This window comes from Mycetomoellerius zeteki, unplaced genomic scaffold (assembly GCF_001594055.1).
Source record: "Mycetomoellerius zeteki isolate Tzet28-1 unplaced genomic scaffold, Tzet1.0 scaffold167, whole genome shotgun sequence".
Taxonomy (NCBI): Eukaryota; Metazoa; Arthropoda; class Insecta; order Hymenoptera; family Formicidae; genus Mycetomoellerius; species Mycetomoellerius zeteki.
The window spans coordinates 626,471-647,094 of NW_017256623.1; the positions used below are offsets into that span (position 1 = coordinate 626,471).

General features: G+C 34.2%; 4 protein-coding genes across 7 annotated transcripts in view; 2 read left to right on the plus strand and 2 right to left on the minus strand.

Annotated features, from left to right (window-relative positions):
• Positions 1 to 1,372, plus strand: part of LOC108721315 (thiamine transporter 1-like) — a 5,073-nt gene extending 3,701 nt beyond the window's left edge. The window contains 2 exon segments of the mRNA XM_018445802.1: positions 997 to 1,132; positions 1,199 to 1,372. Of these exon segments, the coding sequence (XP_018301304.1) occupies positions 997 to 1,132; positions 1,199 to 1,309 (247 nt within the window). The 3' untranslated portion in view covers positions 1,310 to 1,372.
• Positions 1,373 to 4,071: 2,699 nt separating this feature from the next.
• On the minus strand, positions 4,072 to 13,417 carry LOC108721346 (WD repeat, SAM and U-box domain-containing protein 1). Of its 2 annotated transcripts, XM_018445858.1 has the most exons (18): positions 13,086 to 13,417; positions 9,392 to 9,525; positions 9,122 to 9,293; positions 8,292 to 8,437; positions 7,901 to 8,127; positions 7,583 to 7,821; positions 7,419 to 7,509; positions 7,238 to 7,347; positions 7,037 to 7,179; positions 6,785 to 6,977; positions 6,569 to 6,714; positions 5,687 to 5,904; positions 5,321 to 5,586; positions 5,142 to 5,232; positions 4,830 to 4,924; positions 4,577 to 4,738; positions 4,363 to 4,507; positions 4,072 to 4,263 (listed from the first exon to the last, which is right to left on the minus strand). In XM_018445858.1, the coding sequence occupies exons 2-18, from the start codon at positions 9,496 to 9,498 to the stop codon at positions 4,103 to 4,105; spliced, it is 2,712 nt and encodes a 903-aa protein (XP_018301360.1). In that variant the 5' UTR covers positions 9,499 to 9,525; positions 13,086 to 13,417; the 3' UTR covers positions 4,072 to 4,102. The 2 variants fall into 2 exon arrangements, with proteins under 2 accessions (XP_018301360.1, XP_018301361.1); XM_018445859.1 differs by lacking the exon at positions 9,392 to 9,525.
• A 1,437-nt stretch (positions 13,418 to 14,854) lies between these two features.
• On the plus strand, positions 14,855 to 16,851 carry LOC108721323 (GATA zinc finger domain-containing protein 1). Its single transcript, XM_018445810.1, has 3 exons — positions 14,855 to 15,299; positions 15,979 to 16,181; positions 16,392 to 16,851. Exons 1-3 carry the CDS (start codon positions 15,024 to 15,026, stop codon positions 16,603 to 16,605), a joined length of 693 nt encoding a protein of 230 aa, XP_018301312.1. The 5' UTR covers positions 14,855 to 15,023; the 3' UTR covers positions 16,606 to 16,851.
• A 138-nt stretch (positions 16,852 to 16,989) lies between these two features.
• The window catches only part of or (AP-3 complex subunit sigma-2 or), a 19,796-nt gene continuing 16,161 nt past the window's right edge, over positions 16,990 to 20,624 (minus strand). The window contains exons 1-3 of one of the 3 annotated variants that reach the window (XM_018445812.1): positions 19,126 to 19,490; positions 18,509 to 18,892; positions 16,990 to 17,561 (exon numbers count right to left, since the gene is read on the minus strand). In XM_018445812.1, the coding sequence (XP_018301314.1) occupies positions 17,439 to 17,561; positions 18,509 to 18,892; positions 19,126 to 19,194 (576 nt within the window). In that variant the 5' untranslated portion in view covers positions 19,195 to 19,490 and the 3' untranslated portion in view covers positions 16,990 to 17,438. The other 2 variants (XM_018445811.1, XM_018445813.1) reach the window with 2 other exon arrangements.

Genomic DNA, 20,624 nt, shown 5'->3' on the forward strand with positions numbered 1-20,624 from the left:
CTACGCAGAAAATTACTTCGGAAATGACCCACAGCTTCCCGACAACATCCAAGACCCCCTTTTTTGTAGACCTGTGTAATTATACATACGAGGGACACTATTTATATTTTGAGCCTAATAATAAAAAAAGTAATTTGTCATTGAAAATGACTTTATTGTTTTTCAAAATATTCTCCTTTATGATCTATACACTTTTGCATGCGTTCGAACCACTTGTTTGCACCAATCGACACGAGCATCTTTTTGAGATTTTTGTGAGATTATGTGGGATCCAACGAACAAACCTTTTTCACGGCTAAATAATCATGCAATATTTTATATATGCTGGTGGAACTAATGCCTAAGGTTGTCTCAATCTCACAGTATGTCACATGACGATCTTGCATTATTAGTTTTTGCACAGCATCAATGTTTTCTGACACAACAACTGATTTTGGACGACTTTCACGACTTTCGTCGGTGAGCGAACGGCGACCACAATTAAATTCGTTATACCAGCGTTTCACAGTGGCAAAGGATGGGGCTTTATCGCCAAAAGTGGAAGTAAGTTGATCGATGCACTCCTATCTTGATAATCCACGTCGAAAGTCGTAATAAATCATTGCACGAAAATTTTCACGAGTTAACTCCATTTTTTCGCTGAGACACAATTTTCAAGTGACTCTAAACAATACAAATCGCGCTTAAATAACAAACGTTCTGAAGAAGGTTATGGTAAAAAATGTCAAACTTTCTAGTGGAAACGTCAGATGGCACCTGACAACACTCAGTGTTGCCAAGGCTCAAAATATAAGTAGTGCCCCTCGTATTTATGCATGATAAATTTTTTACTAGGAAAGATCTAAATAGTTTTTATTTTTTATTATTAAATCAAAGTTTTTTTTCTGTAGTTTTGTTTTTTGCAAGTTACAAACATTATTAAAGATTGAAATATTTTCTTAATAAAATTGTGCATAAAAAGGTGCATATAGGTATTTTGTTTTTGTTTATTCATAGCTTTGAAGTCGCCAAGTGTATATCCGAGGATAGTCACGGCTTGATATTTGGCGTGAACATATTTCTCGCATTATTGATGCAAAGCTTATTGACATTTATTGTCGTCAATACAATCATGTTAAATATTAGACAACAGGTAAGAATTATACTATTAATGCAAATTTGTATATTTTCCAAAAACATGACAATCTTCTTTTTTTAGTTTTACATCTACAGTGGCTATTTTATGGTCTTAGCTGTGATATACTTAGTGCCAGGTGTAATCAACATCCAGCGATATCGTCCAAGCACGACTCAACTGCGAATCAGATAGCTTTTTACTCCGCAGTATATATCAATAAGTAAAACGGCATATATCATTAAATAAACTTTTAGATTCAACGAAATCCACTGTATAAACTATTTTTATTTCAAATCAAAATCATAGTATGAATTAATTGTCAAAAGTTCTTTATTTTTCAGAAATACAATTCAATGTAGAATTAAAGCAGTTTTTTTTATTCTCTAATAATAATGAATTTTGTTTAAATTAATAAGGTTTTATAGTCTTAAAAACAGATTGCATCTGTTAGATTGTATTTTATAAAGAGAGATATATTTTTTACAATAATTTTTTTTTTTTAAATTGATTAATTGTAATAATAAATATGACATATACCATGACATTACAAGCTTCTTGCACGTTAATTTAATAGATATTTATCTTTTGATTAAAAAATATGTTTGTAGATTGAATATTAATTATATATTATATTATCAGTGGAGGTATATAAAAAGGAAAACCAAGAAATGATTTATATATAACCTTAAGGAACGTTTATACATAATCGTCTGCCTCGATTGATATTATTATAGTATCAATTTTATTATTTGTATATAGTTATACAGAAAAACGTTGCTTACAATTGTAAAATCGCTTAAATGCTCAAGCTCAATTGCGTCGGACTTTTCTCGATAGCGCGATTCTAAACGTGTCATTCTCGATACATTAAAAATCGCATTCTTTCGACACACAAGTTTGAAACGATTTCTCAATTATATCACAGAAATACAGACTTTGAATTCGAGTGACAATTTGAAGACATACAAAACCGTGTTCGTAATGAGTGATTAAAAAATCGTAGAAATCATGTAAAAACCTGTGTGCGTAAACGCTAATTAGAAACGATTGAGTTTTTTTAAATCACCTATGACTGATTTCTCAGAAAGAGAAATCAACGGTTAATTTACGTTCCTTCAAGCGATACACATGTATATTTTGTCATCTGTTACCATTTTATATACAGTTTTCGTAATTGTTGTTTATAACACTTAAGACTACTATAAGAGTTAATACGGTATTATTATAAAATGATTATAACTAGTTATATTTCATATCGTCGATTTCTAAAAAGTGTATAACAAAGTCCACAGCATTTACGACAATTAATAATAACGCACATACAAGCACTTTGTGCTTGCTATCGATAACAATTGACATATTAAAAAAGAAACTTTTCTTTGTTAGATATCAGTGCTACAAATAAATAAAATATATGAACAATTAATATATTGCAGCTTAATATTTGCAAATAGAAAGTAACATTCTTATCACACGCAAGTTACATACGTTAAACGTAATTCTGTAATATATTACAAAGTTATATTTAGAAAATAAGTATTGATAAAACACGATAATGCTATAGATTAGAAAATCGAGATATTTTTTAATATCTCGAGAAATACGATAACTCCTCGTCGTTAGGCACAAATATTTCTATACTACTATATATTCATTCTAAAATGTGTTTATAACGCACAAAATTTTTTTATATTTATACTAAATTGAAAACTTAGTTTTCAATTGTTTTCATTAAAATTTCAACAATTGTAGAATAAATATTTGCAACTTTGCATCCTAGTAGAATATTGTCTTAGGACTATTTAGTGTCCAAAGAAAGTCAAAAAGCTACGGAAATCATTTTCTTCGACACTAAACAATCCTAAATATCCTTCTTTGATGCAAAGTTAACCCTGTAAATGCAATCTTAAACTCGAAATTAGCTGTAATATTCATATTAATATTAAGAATGCCTTGTATCTACAAAATTATAAACTTTTCATCCGATAACACAAAAATCTTTGATCGAGGAAACGTGACTTACTTGAGTTATAAAAACTTTGGAATGGAGATGCAAAAGAGAGCGATAAAAACCCACGCCATGTTCGACTGAATTCGAGAACTTGTAAATTCTGTTTATGCCTAGAACCGATATAAAATCCGTGTATTCTCGATATGTTTCTAGTTACATGTATGTACGTACGTTCGACTATTCTGTAATATCTGATATTAGACCAGCGCCTCCACTATATATCTGTAATTCTCGAAGATTGTCCATAAATTTTTATAAACTTGTACTTGTTGCTTTGCATCAGGTATCTGGATTATTACGTGCATTGTACACGCGCTATATCATCGAATATTCGGAAATTCTTCGACAATATTCATTCTTAGACATTGCTTCCCAATATCGATAATGTATCGCTCGGCGGTTTTTAGACATATACCGCTTCTCGATAAAAGTTATGACAATGCCACTTAATTATTATTAAAACATGTTCTCTCTAAGCATATCTCCAATAATTCCAATTTCAAACTCCTCTAATGCCAGTTTCTACCAATGTAAGTTAACTTTAATCTCGGTTCAACTTATTCTTCATCTTTTTCTAATTCTTAGAACTAGAGAAAGAGATAAATTAGTTGAACCGAGATTAAAATTAAAATTAAAATTAAACTACAATGGTAAAAATGAGCATTAGTAAAAGATCAAGAGTTGTAACTTCCATCCTAATGGCTCCACACGGTATCCTTTCGCGGTTATTTTTAATTATGAAGTCTATTAATTGTAAGGTTTTTATATTTTTACATGTGTCTAATTGGTCCGCAGATACCGATCGATGTTAGAATTTCTTTCGATTCTTGTAAAGAGAACGAATCTTATTGCGTTAAAACCACTGAATCTTGAATGTTTAACATACTGTAGAATAAAATTGCTTATTGTGTATTATAAATTATCAACACGTGCTGTTTTTTTCTTTTTTTTCATAAATGTGTAAAATGCCATTACTATTGTGGTCCTTCTCCGTGAAGTAGAGTTAGGATAGCGTTTCTGAGAGCGAAATTCGGAGTAAAGGAAGTATCGTGCAACGACTCGTTCGTCATTGGACTAGTATATTTTCCACATAGGAACCATTCATTTATAGCTGCCCTTTCATAAGTAAATCCATCTAGGAATAATAATTGTGCACAATTAAATTTATCAGGACAGATTTTTTTTTTCGAAATATTTTTTTTATATAGAAGCGATTTTTGTGTGATATTTTTACCTGAGCACTGCACAGGTTCTTTCATTATCTCGTGCGTTATAGGACACAAAAATTCATGAGGAATCTCAGACTCGTCTATATTCTCCATAACATTGCAATCTTCACGCTTCAGCCAATATAATTGCTTCTTTAATATTTCCACAGCCTGTAAAAAGTTTATGAGGAGTTCGATATAATAAACTGGATAAAATCATCATAATATTATGTACTGTACCTCTTCGTCATCTTCAAGTTCCAACCGAGATATTAGTTCATTTTCTGATACGGATAGCAAATGTCGTCCTGTCAGTCCCAAAGCAAGCACTTTCCTGGACAGTCTGGATAATTCAATGTCATTCAACCATTTCAAAGTGTCGTATAGTTTCCAATCCGCAACCTGAATGACAAAATTTTATTAAATATTCAATTTGCGCACACATGTTTCTTTCATTTCGCATAATCTAAGATCGATTTGTTTAATTACTGACCCTCTTCTTCTTGTTTCTCAAGCTATCCATCAAATTACTTTGTGACACCAACTGCTGAGGCACCTTCCAAACCAAGACAGTTTTGTCCAATGCACCTAAAAAAATTATTACTTAAAGGTAAAATGATACTGATTATGTGAAATATGACGATAAATAAATTCTAAATGAATTTTTAGATAAGCTTAAAATTTGTAAAATTTATAGAAACAAAATTTGCAATATAAACAATTTATACAAGAACAATTGATAGTTGAGCTATGTATACAAAATACTATTGTATTATAATAGACGTGAATTATAACAGTTCAAGACCTGTAGCGAAGAATGACGTGTCCTCGGAAAATGCGCAAGACGTAACAAGACTATCATGATCCTCTAGAACGTATAAACAACTTCCAGAAAACTGAAAGCGCGTAAACAAACCGATCTTCGTAAAAAAATTCTCATATATTTTATGCATATATTCGAGCAAAATTGCCTTGATTGCTTACCACACTCCATATACGAGCTGTTCTATCAGTCGCGACGCTACCTATAACTTCTCCATGGACGGGCGAGAAACGGACACACATTACATTTCCACCGTGTCCGGTTAAAGACTTCTTCTCCTTGTAACTCTTTCCAATGTTGCTCGATTTAATGCTATCCGAATTGGGTAATAGATCGTTTGAAATAATTACATGCCATAGTTTAACTAACGAATCGTTGCCGCACGTTGCTAGTAAATATGTTTGCTGATTTACATCTGTGTCCCTTGCTGCAAACAGTCATTGATTTTTGCATTATTTAATAAAGATTTTTAAGATAATATAAGCGTGAAGATTAAAGGTAATAATAATTAAAATAGTTTGTCCTACATGAACTGCACATCAAAGAGCATGGAGTAGGACTGAAGTCACATCCTTGGACACCTAGATCATGACTCGCGTCACAAACCATCAATGCTTCGGAACCATTTTTCTCATCCAGAGTATCGAACAGACGCCAGGTGCCTTCGTTACACGCGGTCACTAAGTATCGGGAATCATGTGTAAACGCAATGGCCGATATCGCGTCAGCATGACCCTCGAAGACACTGTAAAATTGCCTAAAGATTATTATTAACTATCTACAAATTACACTATCCGATACCGATTTTAGACCACGAATAGAACCAAGTAATTCTTACAGATTTTTTGTTACTGAAAACGAATCCGTAAATGAAATTGCTCTATCACGTCAGGTTTTCAAGATATTTCAGCTTAAAAATATCTAAAGATGTCATTTTGTACACCTTTAGTATTAATTTTCTTAAAAACTTGACGTGATAGAACAATTATATTTATAAATTCGTTTTCAGCGACCAAAAGTCTATAAGAATTACTTGGTCCCGTTTGTGGTCTAGAAAAAGCTAAATTTGTTGAACAGTGTTATTGTTAACTATTTACAAATAGAAAAATAAGTCTATCTCGAGTTACTTGCAAAAGATACATTAAATTATATATGTATATATTTAATGTACAAAAAACGATCTTTTTATTTAGTTAGATTATATTTGTCACTCAAAATTTATTATTTTAGATTTCATCAAAGTCTGCAGTTCTCTTTTGAGATTTTAATTCTTGGAAAAATTTTATTTTATAAATTTTACTAAATTTTTTCTGAATTAAATACATATATAATATTAAATTTATAATACATCCTATGTATATACATATACATATAAATTGATTTATTCTGTTATATTGACGTATACGTACTGCAACTGATCCATAGTTTCCACGTCCCATAACATTGTCTTCTCGTCGTCACCAGCGGTGGCAATCTTCGTGCCGTCAGGTGACCACCGACACACGCGGATACCTGTTCCAGAATTGACAAAAGAGGATTTTGCTTGATCTCCAGTCTGTTAACAGAAAACTATCGTTAGTAAGAAACTAAAAATACGATGTTATTCGCAAAAGAATATTCGTTACTTCTGTGTTCCAAACTAAAGTTGTTCCATCGAGAGAACAGGAGGCAAGCATTGAACCGCATGGGCTAAATTCCACGTAATTGACGCTGTAGGTGTGAGCGTCGAGTGGACTGAACGATTTTTCCTGTACTTTAATCACTTCCTCCCCATCCTCCTCTTCCGTTTCGACGCTCCACATGCGCACTAATTTATCACTACAAACGAAAAAGAATTGCATAATTGCGTCACTGGTTTTATAGTTTCAAAGACCTACCCTGATGCCGAAGCTAAAAGATTATTTCCATGGAAGGCAACGCTGTTCACCGCACCATTGTGCTCCTCCAATCTTTGAATCAATCTTACTTCATTAGCGTATGTCTCTACATTTTTCATTAGATCGTGCTCATGCATAGTACTCTAAAACGGAGAATCTCGTTAATATTATTTTTTGTTGAAATTATCATTTATTACTTACTTTTTCAGGATCATTCACGAACCACTTTGTTCCAATATTTTTTGAAAGTTCCGAATCGATAGTTAAGTTCCCCGTTAAGTCCCACGCAATTACGGATTTATCATTAGAGCCTGTAATTATATTAAATGCCAATTACCGTGAAACAAATCATAATCTTTTTCGGAAATACCGAAAGTATTACCTGTCGCTAATAAGCTTCCATCGCGTGAAAAAGCGCAGCAAGCTATATATCTATTGTGACCGGAAATTATCGTCACAACCTTTCCTGAGCTCTAAAATTAAATTAAAAATTAATAAAAAAATTGGTTTGGATAGTTGATTTTTCCTCCAAGACAAGTCTCTTACCGCCTCCCAAATTACTGCCGTTTTATCGAGGCCACAGCTGGCAATATATAATCCGTTGCTACTGAAACGGACGCAAGTTAAGGCACTGCTGTGCTTTTCCATCACTCTACAAAGCTGTACAGTGGCAGTAGAGGGTTGGGCCTCGCACTTATTTTGGCTTATCGTGACTTCCCACAACTTCACATCGTGATCGTTACCGCACGTGACCAGTTGATAAAGCTTGGTATATGGTTCGTTACCTGCAGTAATAACATTATTTATCAGTAACTCTCATCCTTCCCATTTGTTCAAAATAGTATATCTGCAATGCCTACGTACATGTAACTTCTTGGAACGTTGAGAAGTCGCAGCAAACCACTCCCATGTCGTGAGCATCATCAATCGAGACAAGTTCGGCGATGTCTTGATTGCTAGAGGTACAAGTATCGATCAGTTCGGCAGTGGAGAACAGCTTTAGAACACCCAACGTGCATGAAGTGATCAGCCAGCTCGAATCCGGCGAGAAGGACAGGCTTTGCACAGCACCTTCGTGCTTTTGAAAACATCTACAAGTCGAGATAATATGCCTCATTGTATCTTAATCGAAACGCAAATTAGGACATTAAGAAAAAGTTAATATTATTTTGCAAAAGGAAGGATTGGAATCTGAATTACAACAACTTGTCGCTGAACTTTTTATAAATTATATATTCTCTATAAAAGATCTTGCCTAATTAAATTACGATGAACCAAATCCCAGATACAGACTTGCCCGTTATCTCCAGCGGTCGCGAGTAACGTCGAATCCGGCGAAAATCTGCAGACTCTCACCGCCTCGCCGCCCACTTGCACCATAGTATGTATCTTCGTTCCCGTCTTCGAAATTATATAAATTTACATTAACCCAAGACAATAATTGCTAAAACATGATTTATGATTTTAGACTTTTATGTGACTTAATTTTTACGTGAAATTTTACGGTCCTGGTGAAAATTTTTCTCAGTTTTTATACGAAGAAATAGAACTTTTCAGAAGCACTGAGAAAGTTTACATCTTTCCTTAGAATTTTTCATATAAGATTTCTCATTTTATAATTTCTGAAAAAATACATTAAACTTTTTCAGATATTATCAGAAATTATAGAACAAGAAATCTTAGAATATTTCAGAATCTTAGAATTCCCATATGTGAAGAATTGTAGCAAAAATGTAGACTTCTCGTCACTTCTAAAAAATGTTCCAATTTGCATAAAAACTCTAAGAAATGTTCTAAAGAGTTATAAAATTTTCAAAAATTAAAAAAATGTTGAAATTTATATAAAAACTTTAAAAAAATCATATAAAAAATTCTGAGAAAAACGTTCATTAAGGGACTCTATTCTTTTTATTACTCGTATGTGTGCGCAACAACTATAATAACTCGCTTTGACTTCTATATGTGGATATATACAAAAAGTTCATTGTGTACCATTAATTTGCAATATTTCAAAGATTAATGATACACAATGAAATTTGCTAATCGTGTTACAACACGCGTATTTTTCCATATTTTTAAACCTACACGCAAGTTCCAGAGCAGCGTGGTACCGTCTATGCTGGAGGTGGCCAACATAGTGGACTGGGGGCTGACCTTGACTGAAGTAACGCCATACTTGTGCCCCATTAGGGGTGAAAAGTAAGCCTCCACGTAGCCACTGCCAGGCTGCCATTCCCAAACTCGGACGCGTTTGTCCCTGTGTGTTAAAAGAGAGAACATGATTCTGACCGCTTAATGCACAGCGAAAACCCAGTACACCGCGGAAATGTGTGCATATCGATAACCGATATTTACCCGGATCCCGTTACCAGAACGCAATCACCGGCGAAGTCGACGCTGTTTACATCGCTGGTGTAAACTGTCAAAGTCTGCAAAGCTTGCACGTCGCCTATGGCAGTCATGTTTTTTCAGATTAACGGGGTTCTTAGCTGTAAAGACGTATGAAATATTAATCAGCTGTGTCACTTCTCAAAGTCAAGCTGATGTCATCTATACTTTAATAAAAAGGCGCGTGTTACGTAATCTTTAATTTATCAATGGGAACAGCTCGAATTATATGTTACTTCTTTTATCGACATTAAACAACAACGGATGAATTAATATCACTATTGGTGAAACTGTCTATTCGATTAAAAATGAAATTATAAACGATAGACTTCCACGTCAGATACTGAATGTCAGAATATCGACAAGCCACGGTATCGTATCGTTACATTTTAAGTCATTACCTCGATGGTATCAAATGATTATGATTTGTATCACAGGTATCTTTAGAATTAATGTATTCCTTCGCTAGTGGTATATACATATTCTGTCCATAGTTGTCACATAGGAATGTCGTAAGGGTAACGAGACACGGGAGGCACCTTTAACCTTCACTTTTCAAACACTCACGAACTACATGTGCACGCGTTTCTCAATAATACATGTGCCCTGAATCGACTAACTGTTCTACAGGTGGGCATACGTACAAAGGCAGCGGGTTTCTAAAGTTTCTAAAAGTCAGGCCCTTGGCATTGACCACTGCGCGTTGTCCAAGACATTTTATCGCGATTCACCACGTACATTAGTTTCATACCGTAATTGATAACTCCACATTCAGGAATGTTATCTATATTTCTATGGGAATTAATCACCAAATGATAATTAAATACTGCGCAATTTCGTTATTAAGATAGGATTCATTCGAATCAAAACGGAATCGCCTAATTTTTAGGGCGCGAGTAAGAAGTTCTAAGAGTCACATTAATAATTTCTTCAATTACCTGTACATTGCTGTCATTAAAATTGCAACGATAAAAAAATCGTTATATTAAATTGAAATTTGTAGAATATATATAGGTCACAGTAGAATAAACTGTATTTCTAATAAAAATACTGAGCTGTACTTTTATTTTAAACCCTGTATCATAAATAATCCACCATGTAAATGCTTTGATATCTCATAAGTTTTTTGGTGTTGCAATTTTAATGGCCAGCAGTGTACACATCGATCATTCTATTTCAATTATTATTCTATCTTCAGAATTTACTACGAATAAAATGGCAATTTCTTCCAACATATGATAAAAACAAAATTAGTGTCGGACTTACAACAGTGAGAATTTTATCGCTGACGTTGACATATACATCAAAGTATACATCGATTATACTTGTCTGTTTCATCTATGAATAAAATAAACGCAAACATTACAGCCGCGATACTGATCGCGGCTGTAAAAAAAAGTAGCTCGCTATATATAAACCATTTGTTATCGGTTGTATAAAATTAATCAGATAAGGGCACAGCATAAGTCCCATCGCAGAACAAATGATACGTTCGAAATGGAACTGTAATGTTACGCGATAAATAAAAATATACAGCTGTTTGTGTACACATGCCGTTATATTTATCTTAACGCGCAAATTTATCCGATCGCAATGATATGCACATTATAATTATTTAAGGAAACATCATTGAACACGTGCACGTAATTAAATAAAGTATTGTCGCTTCTTTTTCATACGCAAAGTTAAAGACTTGTATTTAAAGACAATATTTAAAATGTCCATTTCTATTAATGTAGATTAACTCTTAATGTATACTTAATGTTCCAGTTTTTTATGAGATGGATGTTCACATTCCGCGTTAATTTTCATTTTTACAAGAATATAAAAATTATTAAATGATTCTTAGATGTACTGTAATACCTTTAGAAAATATTTGTAAAGTTGTGCATTAAAAATAAGGAAAGGGTAAAGATAGTTTTAGACAGGTGCTCCAGTTTCCTGGTTCTGTAAAACGCATAATGCGTTTGATGTATTATTTTATCAACAAATGTTGTAGTGTATTCATTACGGCCTCTTAAAAGATATATCGTTTGATATTATCATTTTAACCTCGTTTAATATTCGGTGAACAACAAAGATAAAATGATCATGCGCATCGTGTGTTTTACAGAACGCAGTTAATATTTCAAAGAAAAGAAATGCGTAGAACACGAATGACCTAATTGTGTGTACTAACACTGAGAAAAAAATGTTTGATATTTGTGACCATAATTGCATGATATTATGGTTACAAGCTCCATTTTTATAGTCACTATTGCTATAATGTCAGTGATAATAACTATATACATATATATGTATAGTCCTCTCAACATGAAAAAATTGTATTATAAATTATATAATTTTAAATATATTAATGTAGTAAAATATCAAGATATAAATGGTAAATAAAATAATCATTTTTATTCAATATAAGTGCAATCGCAATTATAATAGTGAACCAAAATTTGCTTACTATTTATGTGGTAATTAAAAAATATATTAAGAAAAAACTAAAGATCTTTCAAGCAGCGTCTGAGACTGTTATTATAAATAGCGCAGTTGACTATATTTGCATGGTGTTAAAACCATTATAAATATATAGTTGTTCAAAAATAAGTTTAAATTATAGTTAAATTATGGTAATTGCAAACACTTTTTTCTCTCAGTGAAGAATTAATCTTAGTTTAATTTCCCCTTTATCTTTTTTTTATTCTAAGAATTAGAGAAAGATAAAAAATTAATTAAACTAAAATTAATCTAAATTGATAGAAACGAACATAAGTCATATAAATCATATGAAACTGATAGCGCAAAAAAAATATTCTAATTCTATAACATGAAAACTAAGATAACTACTAATCACGTAGACTTCATTATGTTATAAATAAGTATACGAAGGGGAAATTAGAAATTTTTATAGAATGTGAAATCATATTAACCGTAAACTTCATCGCGTGATGAAGGTGTAAGTAAATAGATTAAGTAAATAGTAAGGAAAAATTAGAAATTTTATAGAACGCGCGATTATATAATACTATAAATTTCGTCGCATTACAAAAATAAAAACAAATATATAACGAGGGAATTATGAATTTTATAGAATGCGAAATGGTAACCGTAAACGTCGTCACGTTACTAAGATATAAATGAGTGTATGAAAGAAAATTATAGAAATTTTATACTGCCGAGTCCGATCGTTATTTGTTTAAAATTCTTTTCAATTGTCATATTTCAAAAACGCCACGTTCACTGAAGAGTTAAATGACTCCGAAATATATATATTAATAAATATCTACAATATCAAGCGTCTCACCGACACAAAAATAGCTATATTTAATAATAATTTATCCGTTATGACTCGCGTGGGTGGCGAGCCGTTATTTAATCCATTACCCCAAGCCAATGAACCTCTTATTAAATTATTGACTAACAGTAAATCGAGAGCCAATCAAGCGGAAAACAAATTGACACTCTCTCCGAGCCGGAGATCCCTCCTACTAAATATACATATTCATTAGAATCGTTAATTCCAATTAATACCTTTCTAGTTGTAAGTTTGTTTCTAATTAAATGCTCTATAATTGTAAGTAGGGCGGAACATTGTTTGCGGTTTTATGACTTTTCCTTCGCGTCTCTCACTCGACTGCATAGACGCAATCATCATTTCTCTCGTACTCACTCGTAGCAAAGGCACATGTTCCAGACACTAGTCGACGGCCCTCGCGGTGCCTCGTCGTTCCATCAACGAGCACCCACACGGCACATGATTCTTCGCTGCCGTGATTCCTGTGAGCTCTGCGCGTCGCGAGGCGGTGTCACATTATGTTTCCCCGCTATATTGACATATAGTGCTCCTGCTGACGAAACACTTCAAACAGGATACCCCGGACAGGGCACCTGTCACAATGAAGTTAAAAACGCTAAACGCATGTCCACTGGCCGCCTCCAGGATCGATATTACAGAGGCGTAACGCGAGATATAAACTGCATGCGGTGCTTGCTCGCTGCAAAATGTAACATCGCTGCAAAGTGTAAACCCGTCTCTCCCTCTCTCTCTCTCTCTTATTTTTTTTTCACAACCTCGCCGAGCGAGACAATTTAATTTACGCTCATCCGTGTACGTTGCGTAATCCATCAGATTAAAGCAAATCGCTTTGTTATTCACGCGAGCGCGTGCATGGTATTAATAATTCGCTGACCGCTTACGATAGTGTCCAGCTTTTTATTTAATAACATTATATACATCTGCAAAATATAATTATTCAAACATTTAGGAAAAAATTCGTATACGAGACGAACTTGTAACTGCATAAATTTTTATTTTTTTCTTTAATTTACTCACAGAGAAAGGACTCCTCTATAAAACTGGGCATAGTCCTTTATCGACAATGAATTAAATGTTTATTTAGACCTGAAAGATATAAAAAATAAATTGTGAATAAACGATTGCAAAATAAATTTTATATCCGGCATGACAAGTGCGTCGTATCCACTTTGTAATCATTAATTCGATTCTACCAGATCCCGAGACACGCGTATAAAATTCATCGAATCGCACGCGTCTTTGAATTTTCTGCGATGAAAATTCACCAAAATGCTCGTCATGCGATTGGCTGATGTAAAGTCACTAGATTGCTGTACCAGTGGTGGGAGTAGAAACACGAGTAGCGTGAGAGGCAGATAAATGATGAACGTTCTTTCTCTGTTTACTAAGCCTAAGGGCGCGTTCACACCTTGACGGAAAAGCAGAAAGCGGAAAAGCAGCAGCCAATCAGAATTCGCTGGTAATCGACAATTTCGGCTTTTTGTACTACTTACTACCAACGCGAGTTGTGATTGGCCACTGCTTTTCCGCTTTCTGCTTTTCCGTCAAGGTGTGAACGCACCCTAAGGATGAAATCATACGGTGCGGAAAAAGACTGCGGAATAGAGAATGCGTCATTGAAGCAACCAATCAGTGCTATTCAACGCTATTCGGAATTGCAACTGTTGTAAAATTCTTCAATATGATTGGTTTATACATTTAGATCTATAAGGAACCAAAAGCAAGAATCAATCATATTGAAGAATGGCTGCGTTCAGCAGACTCAACAGTTTTGCAACCGTTTTATGATTGTCTGCTGAGATAGGACCATTCTTCTAGATCTAAAAGTATGATCCAATTAGCGCGAAGGAAACTTCCAACAGTTGCAAAACAAACGTTCTGTTGAACGCAGCCAATTTTACAACAGTTGCAAAGCAGCTTTCTTTGCTGAACGCAGCTATTCTTTGATTAGTCAATTCGCAAAATTCTTTGTTCTGATTGGTCGCTCAAACGCTTCGAAACATTTGTAGCGTCAAGTGGACCGCAGCCTATATCCTTGCTGGAAAGCAAGCATGAATACCGGCCCTAGAGAACATTCGAGTAGGAATCTAAACACACCTCTGGTGAGGCGCGTGCGCCGACTGGCCGATACTGAAGCCCTGAAGCACGTGAAGTGAAACGCGTATCGACGCGCACGTAAACACGACATGACAGCTGAAATCAGCGATCAGAGTATCAGACGAGGTAAACAATCGCTAGAGGAAAATTCATTGTTGTTTATGGACTCTCTGAGGTCGACCTGAGAAAAATCCGATGCCACTCGGCAGCAAACCAAAATGCGTCAAGTGCGGGACATATGAGACTCCTCTATGGCACTCCACTGACGCTGGGAACTTGTGCAATGCTTGTTTGGAGGACGAACGGAATGCTGAGGCGAGTGCGTCTTCCAAGACGGACGAGGAGGACAGGAGCGGCTCGCTAAAGCCCAGAAGAAGCACGCGGATTACGAGATATTGTAACACGAAGGCGACGGGTTCGCACAGAATTGTGCCCAAGGGTAAAGGTCGTAGGAACTTGTTTAAGAAAACGGTGAGCGAGTGGAAGCTATCCTTTCATTTTTGCCACAAGATGTAATAGTAGATTCTTTCCAGCAAAAGATGTGGGTAACATTCCATTTTCACGCTCATATGCTGTAAGCATCAATTCATCCTTATTGTTTGTTAACCCCACGAACACAATAGAGCCTTAAGCCTTAAGAAATTGATCAATCGCAGTTGAATGTGAGAAGAATAATCGACTATGATTGGTTAATTCCTTAAGACTTACTATTCTATTGTGTTTGCAAGATAAATATTAAACAAGAACGAATGACGCTTATAAGCATTATAAGCAAAACAGAATGCACTCTGGTATAACACAGTGAATCATTGTATCCTATCAATATTATAAAGATGATAATCATAGTAGATGCTTTCCGTGATACAAATTGACACAAACATCATCTATCTTGGCATTTAATATGTAACAGAAACAACTTATGTCAATTTGTGTCACTAAATGGAAAGTCTATATTGTGTCACCTGTTGCTGCTTTCCAACAAGAGTCGTAGTCATCATTTCATCTTTGTTTAACATTGACAACAAGGATATAATGATTCATTGTGTTATACTCTGTTATCTGTCTTTCTTGCTAGAAAGTACCTAGAGTTTCTCATAGAAATATGTGGAATCATTGTATAACTGCTTTGTGTGTAACTATTTACTTGCAGCCAGTCAAAGCACCTACAGCCACTGCAACTCCAATCACCAGCAACTTTGTATTTTACAAAGGCACGTATTTTCAAATCGGAGATGTAGTCTCTCTGCAAGACGTAGACGGTGGTATTTATTATGCTCAGATACGTGGTTTGTTGACGGACCAATATTGCGAAAAGAGCGCCGCCATCACCTGGTTATTGCCCACCACAGCGAGGTGAGATTTTTTATTCCATTAACTTCACGAGAGTATAATAATTTTTTGAACGATATTTATCAATATGCATATCCTTTTAACTGAATTTTTTGCACGACTCATTTTTCCTTTTTCTTTTCACGAAGAAAAAAAAAGAAAAGATGAACTGTGCAAGAAGCTAAATGAACAGCTAAAACGAACAGATTTAATGTTAACTGGTGTACCTTTTAGTCCTCCACCGGAAGAAGGCTTCATTCCTGAGACATATTTAATTGGACCAGAAGAAGATTTACCTCGTAAATTAGAGTGCATGGAATTTGTAATGCACGCTCCATCAGATTATTTTAAGTTAAAAAACAGTCCCTATCCACCTCCTCTCACAGAGAAAGGAGCGGGCTTCATATGGACGACTCTTAGAAACGAATTGGCCATATCTAAAAAGTAATAATAATTCTTTATTGAGAACATATATTGTTACCCAAACAACACAAAGTCCAATAAAAACGTCTGTCCCAATTTTGGTCTTTGTGTTGCTCGGACAGTCTCGCTCTAAACTTAGAATTTTTCTTAAGATAATTTTCACATGCAAATCACTTTATAACTTTTTTTAATACTTCTTTTTAGTCATATGTATTATTTAAATTAAGAATGATTAGAATTATGGGATTGTAAAGAATTCGCAAGGATTGACACGAAGAAAATATGATATATTTTGAATGTGCATTACTGTACAATATAGAAATAATTTTGCAAAAAACAATACACGTTTATAATAGTACTATATTATTTATTAAATATATTTTCATTACAATATAACATTAATGCTTTTCAGTGAATAACTGTGGACATGTCTTTCTTACATATAATAGAATACAGAGCTAGACTACTAGACAATCAAAAAGTTGCCAATACTATAGCTGAATTCATAGATCTGATATCATTTTAATATCTCTCTTTATCATATATAAAAAATTTAAGAAACATTCTCTCATCTTGTTCAATTTCTTTTCTTGTTTAGAAATTCCTCGAAATTAGTTTTTCTCGTAGTTCGTATTTTCTTACCGGAAGAACCGTGACTCAAAAAAGATAGTGGTTCATCTGTGGTCTTTAACTCTGGTATCGTTGAGACGGGATATACGTAGAGGTAGCAGGCAGCATTGGTGCATTCTCGCTTGCTTGAAGGGAGGGGAAAAGTGTCCTCGGTGCGACGGTGGTGTCAGTTACATTCGGGATGACAGAAGAGACCAATCAGCTGGGTGCCAACGATGTGACGGCTGGTCAGAATTTGAGGTCTTTTATGGCTTGCGGCAAGTCAGGCAGTTTCATATCCTTTATTTGTTGCGGTATATTCATGTTCTTCACCGCCGAGACAGCACGCGCGGGCGCTGCTGTGATTCCCGCCTGCACACATCATACGGATCGAAGAAGTATGGAGAATGGACAAGTTTCAGGAGGGCTCAGTAAATGTAAAGGCTGTAATTTTAGCTACAGGGAGCGAAGGCAAATGACGGATGACAACAAGGCATTGACGACATTTATTATCCTTACAAAGCGACATTTACATCATGAAGGCACTCGGTTTATGCAGTGGACAATTACAAAACAAAATTGCATCGCCATGCGTGTTACACAAACGCTTACGCTTTATAAAGCTTTACAAAGGACTTAGCGCTTTCTTGAATAAAATATAAAAAAAAAGAAAAATAAAAAGAACGAATGCGCGCAGACGATTGTACAAAGTGGTCTGATTTGCTACTGCCGATTTACTTAAGGAGGGGGTCCCAGAAGGACAAACGGACGGGGTGAGCAAGACCGCCCAGATTTGTAAGTCCCCTAAAATTGATGTTATGTCAATCAGTCCTACCTGTCACCATATCAAGTATGTTCTACAGATCGCTGTATCAGTATACGTGCATAGCTCAACAAACTGCTTAGGTAGTTAATATATTCAAGCTCAGTGATAGAAAATAAACACATATTGCAAAATCAGCCGTACTAGCTTGAAACATATAAGCGTTCTATCTGATGAAATGGACATGATATAAAAATTTGGATGTAAAAAATTATAAAAGTTTATACATTGTGAGCACAGATTGAAACAATCCTGTCTTATTACAGTTTTATTACATTATAACATAAAACTTATTCTTTTTAGCTAAATTTCTTATACCAGATTTATCATTCTTCCTTTTCTCTTTATGTTGAAAAAAAAAAGAAATGAACCATGGAAGAAATTCAGCTAAATAGAAATAGGAGTTTATTCAGTATATCTAAATCAAAGATACAAATTCACATGAAATAAGATCACAGTTAAGATAACGTTAGGGTTATAAGCAACCTGTACTTACCTCTTGTTTTTCCAACTTATTCTGATCCTCAATCCTCGTGAGAATCTCAGTCATGTTGGTCTCAAGGACCATACCACCCATTACCAACTCGTTGAGTATGTAATGAACTTTGTCCACGTGAAAAATGAGATCAAGTTCGCACACATTCTCAAAGCATTTGTCCAAAGTCTCGACGAAGACTTGTATCAGGTCTAGAATTCCCAGCTCTGACTCTGAGCTATCGACGCAGAATACAAAGTAAAGCGTTGCATAGTGTCGATAGATCAGCTTGTAGTCAGATCCACCGATCAGACTACCACCCTCCAAAAAATTGCACACGTTGTCGTCTCTCTTCGAGACAAGTTGAAATGTCTCTTTTATTATCTGCTGCTGCATATCCTCATTCTGAAACAAAAATGCATTGTGTATTGCAACGATCCATATGCTCTCATGTTCCTATCGCGTTTCACACAATTGTGATACACTCGATAGATATATCGACAAAGAAATTACGCCAAATGTCGTCTCCAATATCAATTTTATTATATCTCAATAAATAAAAGAGTTTAATTCGCAGAATTTATAAGTGATAAGTAGAAAAAAATAGTCCAAGACGAGCAACATTGAGAGATACGTACAAAGTACTGATAAAACTTGGAGAGACGAGGTTTCCCATGATTATTAAAGACCAGGATCGCTTTAATCATGTCTATGAATCCGAAGTCAATTGGCGTCACTAAACCTTACGGTAATCCTGTCACTACGTTCGAAGCGCACGGTCATTGGGGCACGAGAGGTTATGTTCTACGACTGCAACTGTGCTTCAACATTTTTAATTCTCATTATTTTTCTTTGGAAACTCTTCGTAGAGTATACGCTAATTGATAATTAATTGAGCATGGAGATAAACTCTCCGAGGTTATCGATCAATGACTGTCAATGCATCTATCAGTGAGCTAACATTAAATAAATCAAAAGAATTCACTCTACTTGACCAGTTGACTATAACTTGCAACTACTTGTTCGCCTGCACTTTCCGACACTTTCTATACTTAAAATGAAGTGGACGTGCATTCAGGAACGTAAAAGTAGCGAAGAATAAGGCGATAATCTGACTGAAAGGAAAAATCATTTTAACAAGTATCCGTGAAAAATTCGTACGTCTTTCTTTTTGTTTTTACTCTCTCTTCCCCCAAGAATCTTAAGGAAAACAAGAAAGTCATTAAACTAATAATGTCATATATATAAGTGGGCACCTTTTTTCCAATTGCAATTTTCAATAACAAAGTAAACGATTTTAGTTAAATGATTATTAGCGTTTTATAGAGTGATTATAAAACTACAAGATGGCAATAAAAAGTTTTGGTGTTTACAACTTCATTTCATCCATGTACATACCTATCAAGGAGAACAAGAAAATCAAAATAATGTCAATTTAATGTCATTAACTAATTATTGATTAAATTTATGACAGTTTTTGTCATTATTCGATCAATATATATTATATATAGGGGAGACCGGGGCTAAGCTGGCATTTGAATTTTGAGTGGCAAAAATATATATTATGAGTTTCCAATTTATATTATAGATGGCATCTCGTGTGTCTTCTTTACCAACGAAGTTTCATTTTCCGAATCACATCATTTTTTACGTATTGTATATAATTTTTTTTCACTGATATATAAGAGTTCGAATAAAATAATTTTGATTAAACACCCACTATTTAATCGACGATTATGACTTCCCGGGAAAAAATGTTATATATACGGACATATTTTATATATAATTATATATATAATTGTATATAAAATACGTCAATTTTTTATATAATTATATATGAAATATTTTTCCCGGGTTATCAAATAATAGTTTTAATTATTTAACACACACACACACACATATATGTATATATATAGCATTATATAATATGAATGAGTTTTTAACCTTTTTTTTATTTAAGAAAGATTAGCAAATGAAAAAAGGGATTAAATTAGAGACAATAATGAATTATATATCCGGGAAAACATGTTATATACAGGGCTGGATATTTTTGCATTTAAAATGCCATTTAAAATGTAATTCTATTTAAAATGCTAAATGTAAAATACTTAAAAAAATGTATATTAAAATGTATGTA

Coding starts and splice junctions, on each gene's coding strand:
- LOC108721346 (XM_018445858.1), bottom strand. CDS start 9,498: ATGACTGCCATAGGCGACGTGCAAGCTTTGCAGACTTTGACAGTTTAC. Junction 7,180..7,237: donor TCGTGAATGATCCTGAAAAA/GTAAGTAATAAA, acceptor TCTCCGTTTTAG/AGTACTATGCATGAGCACGA. Junction 5,587..5,686: donor CTCTTTGATGTGCAGTTCAT/GTAGGACAAACT, acceptor GACTGTTTGCAG/CAAGGGACACAGATGTAAAT.
- LOC108721323 (XM_018445810.1), top strand. CDS start 15,024: ATGCCACTCGGCAGCAAACCAAAATGCGTCAAGTGCGGGACATATGAG. Junction 15,300..15,978: donor GGAACTTGTTTAAGAAAACG/GTGAGCGAGTGG, acceptor ATTTACTTGCAG/CCAGTCAAAGCACCTACAGC. Junction 16,182..16,391: donor TTATTGCCCACCACAGCGAG/GTGAGATTTTTT, acceptor TGTACCTTTTAG/TCCTCCACCGGAAGAAGGCT.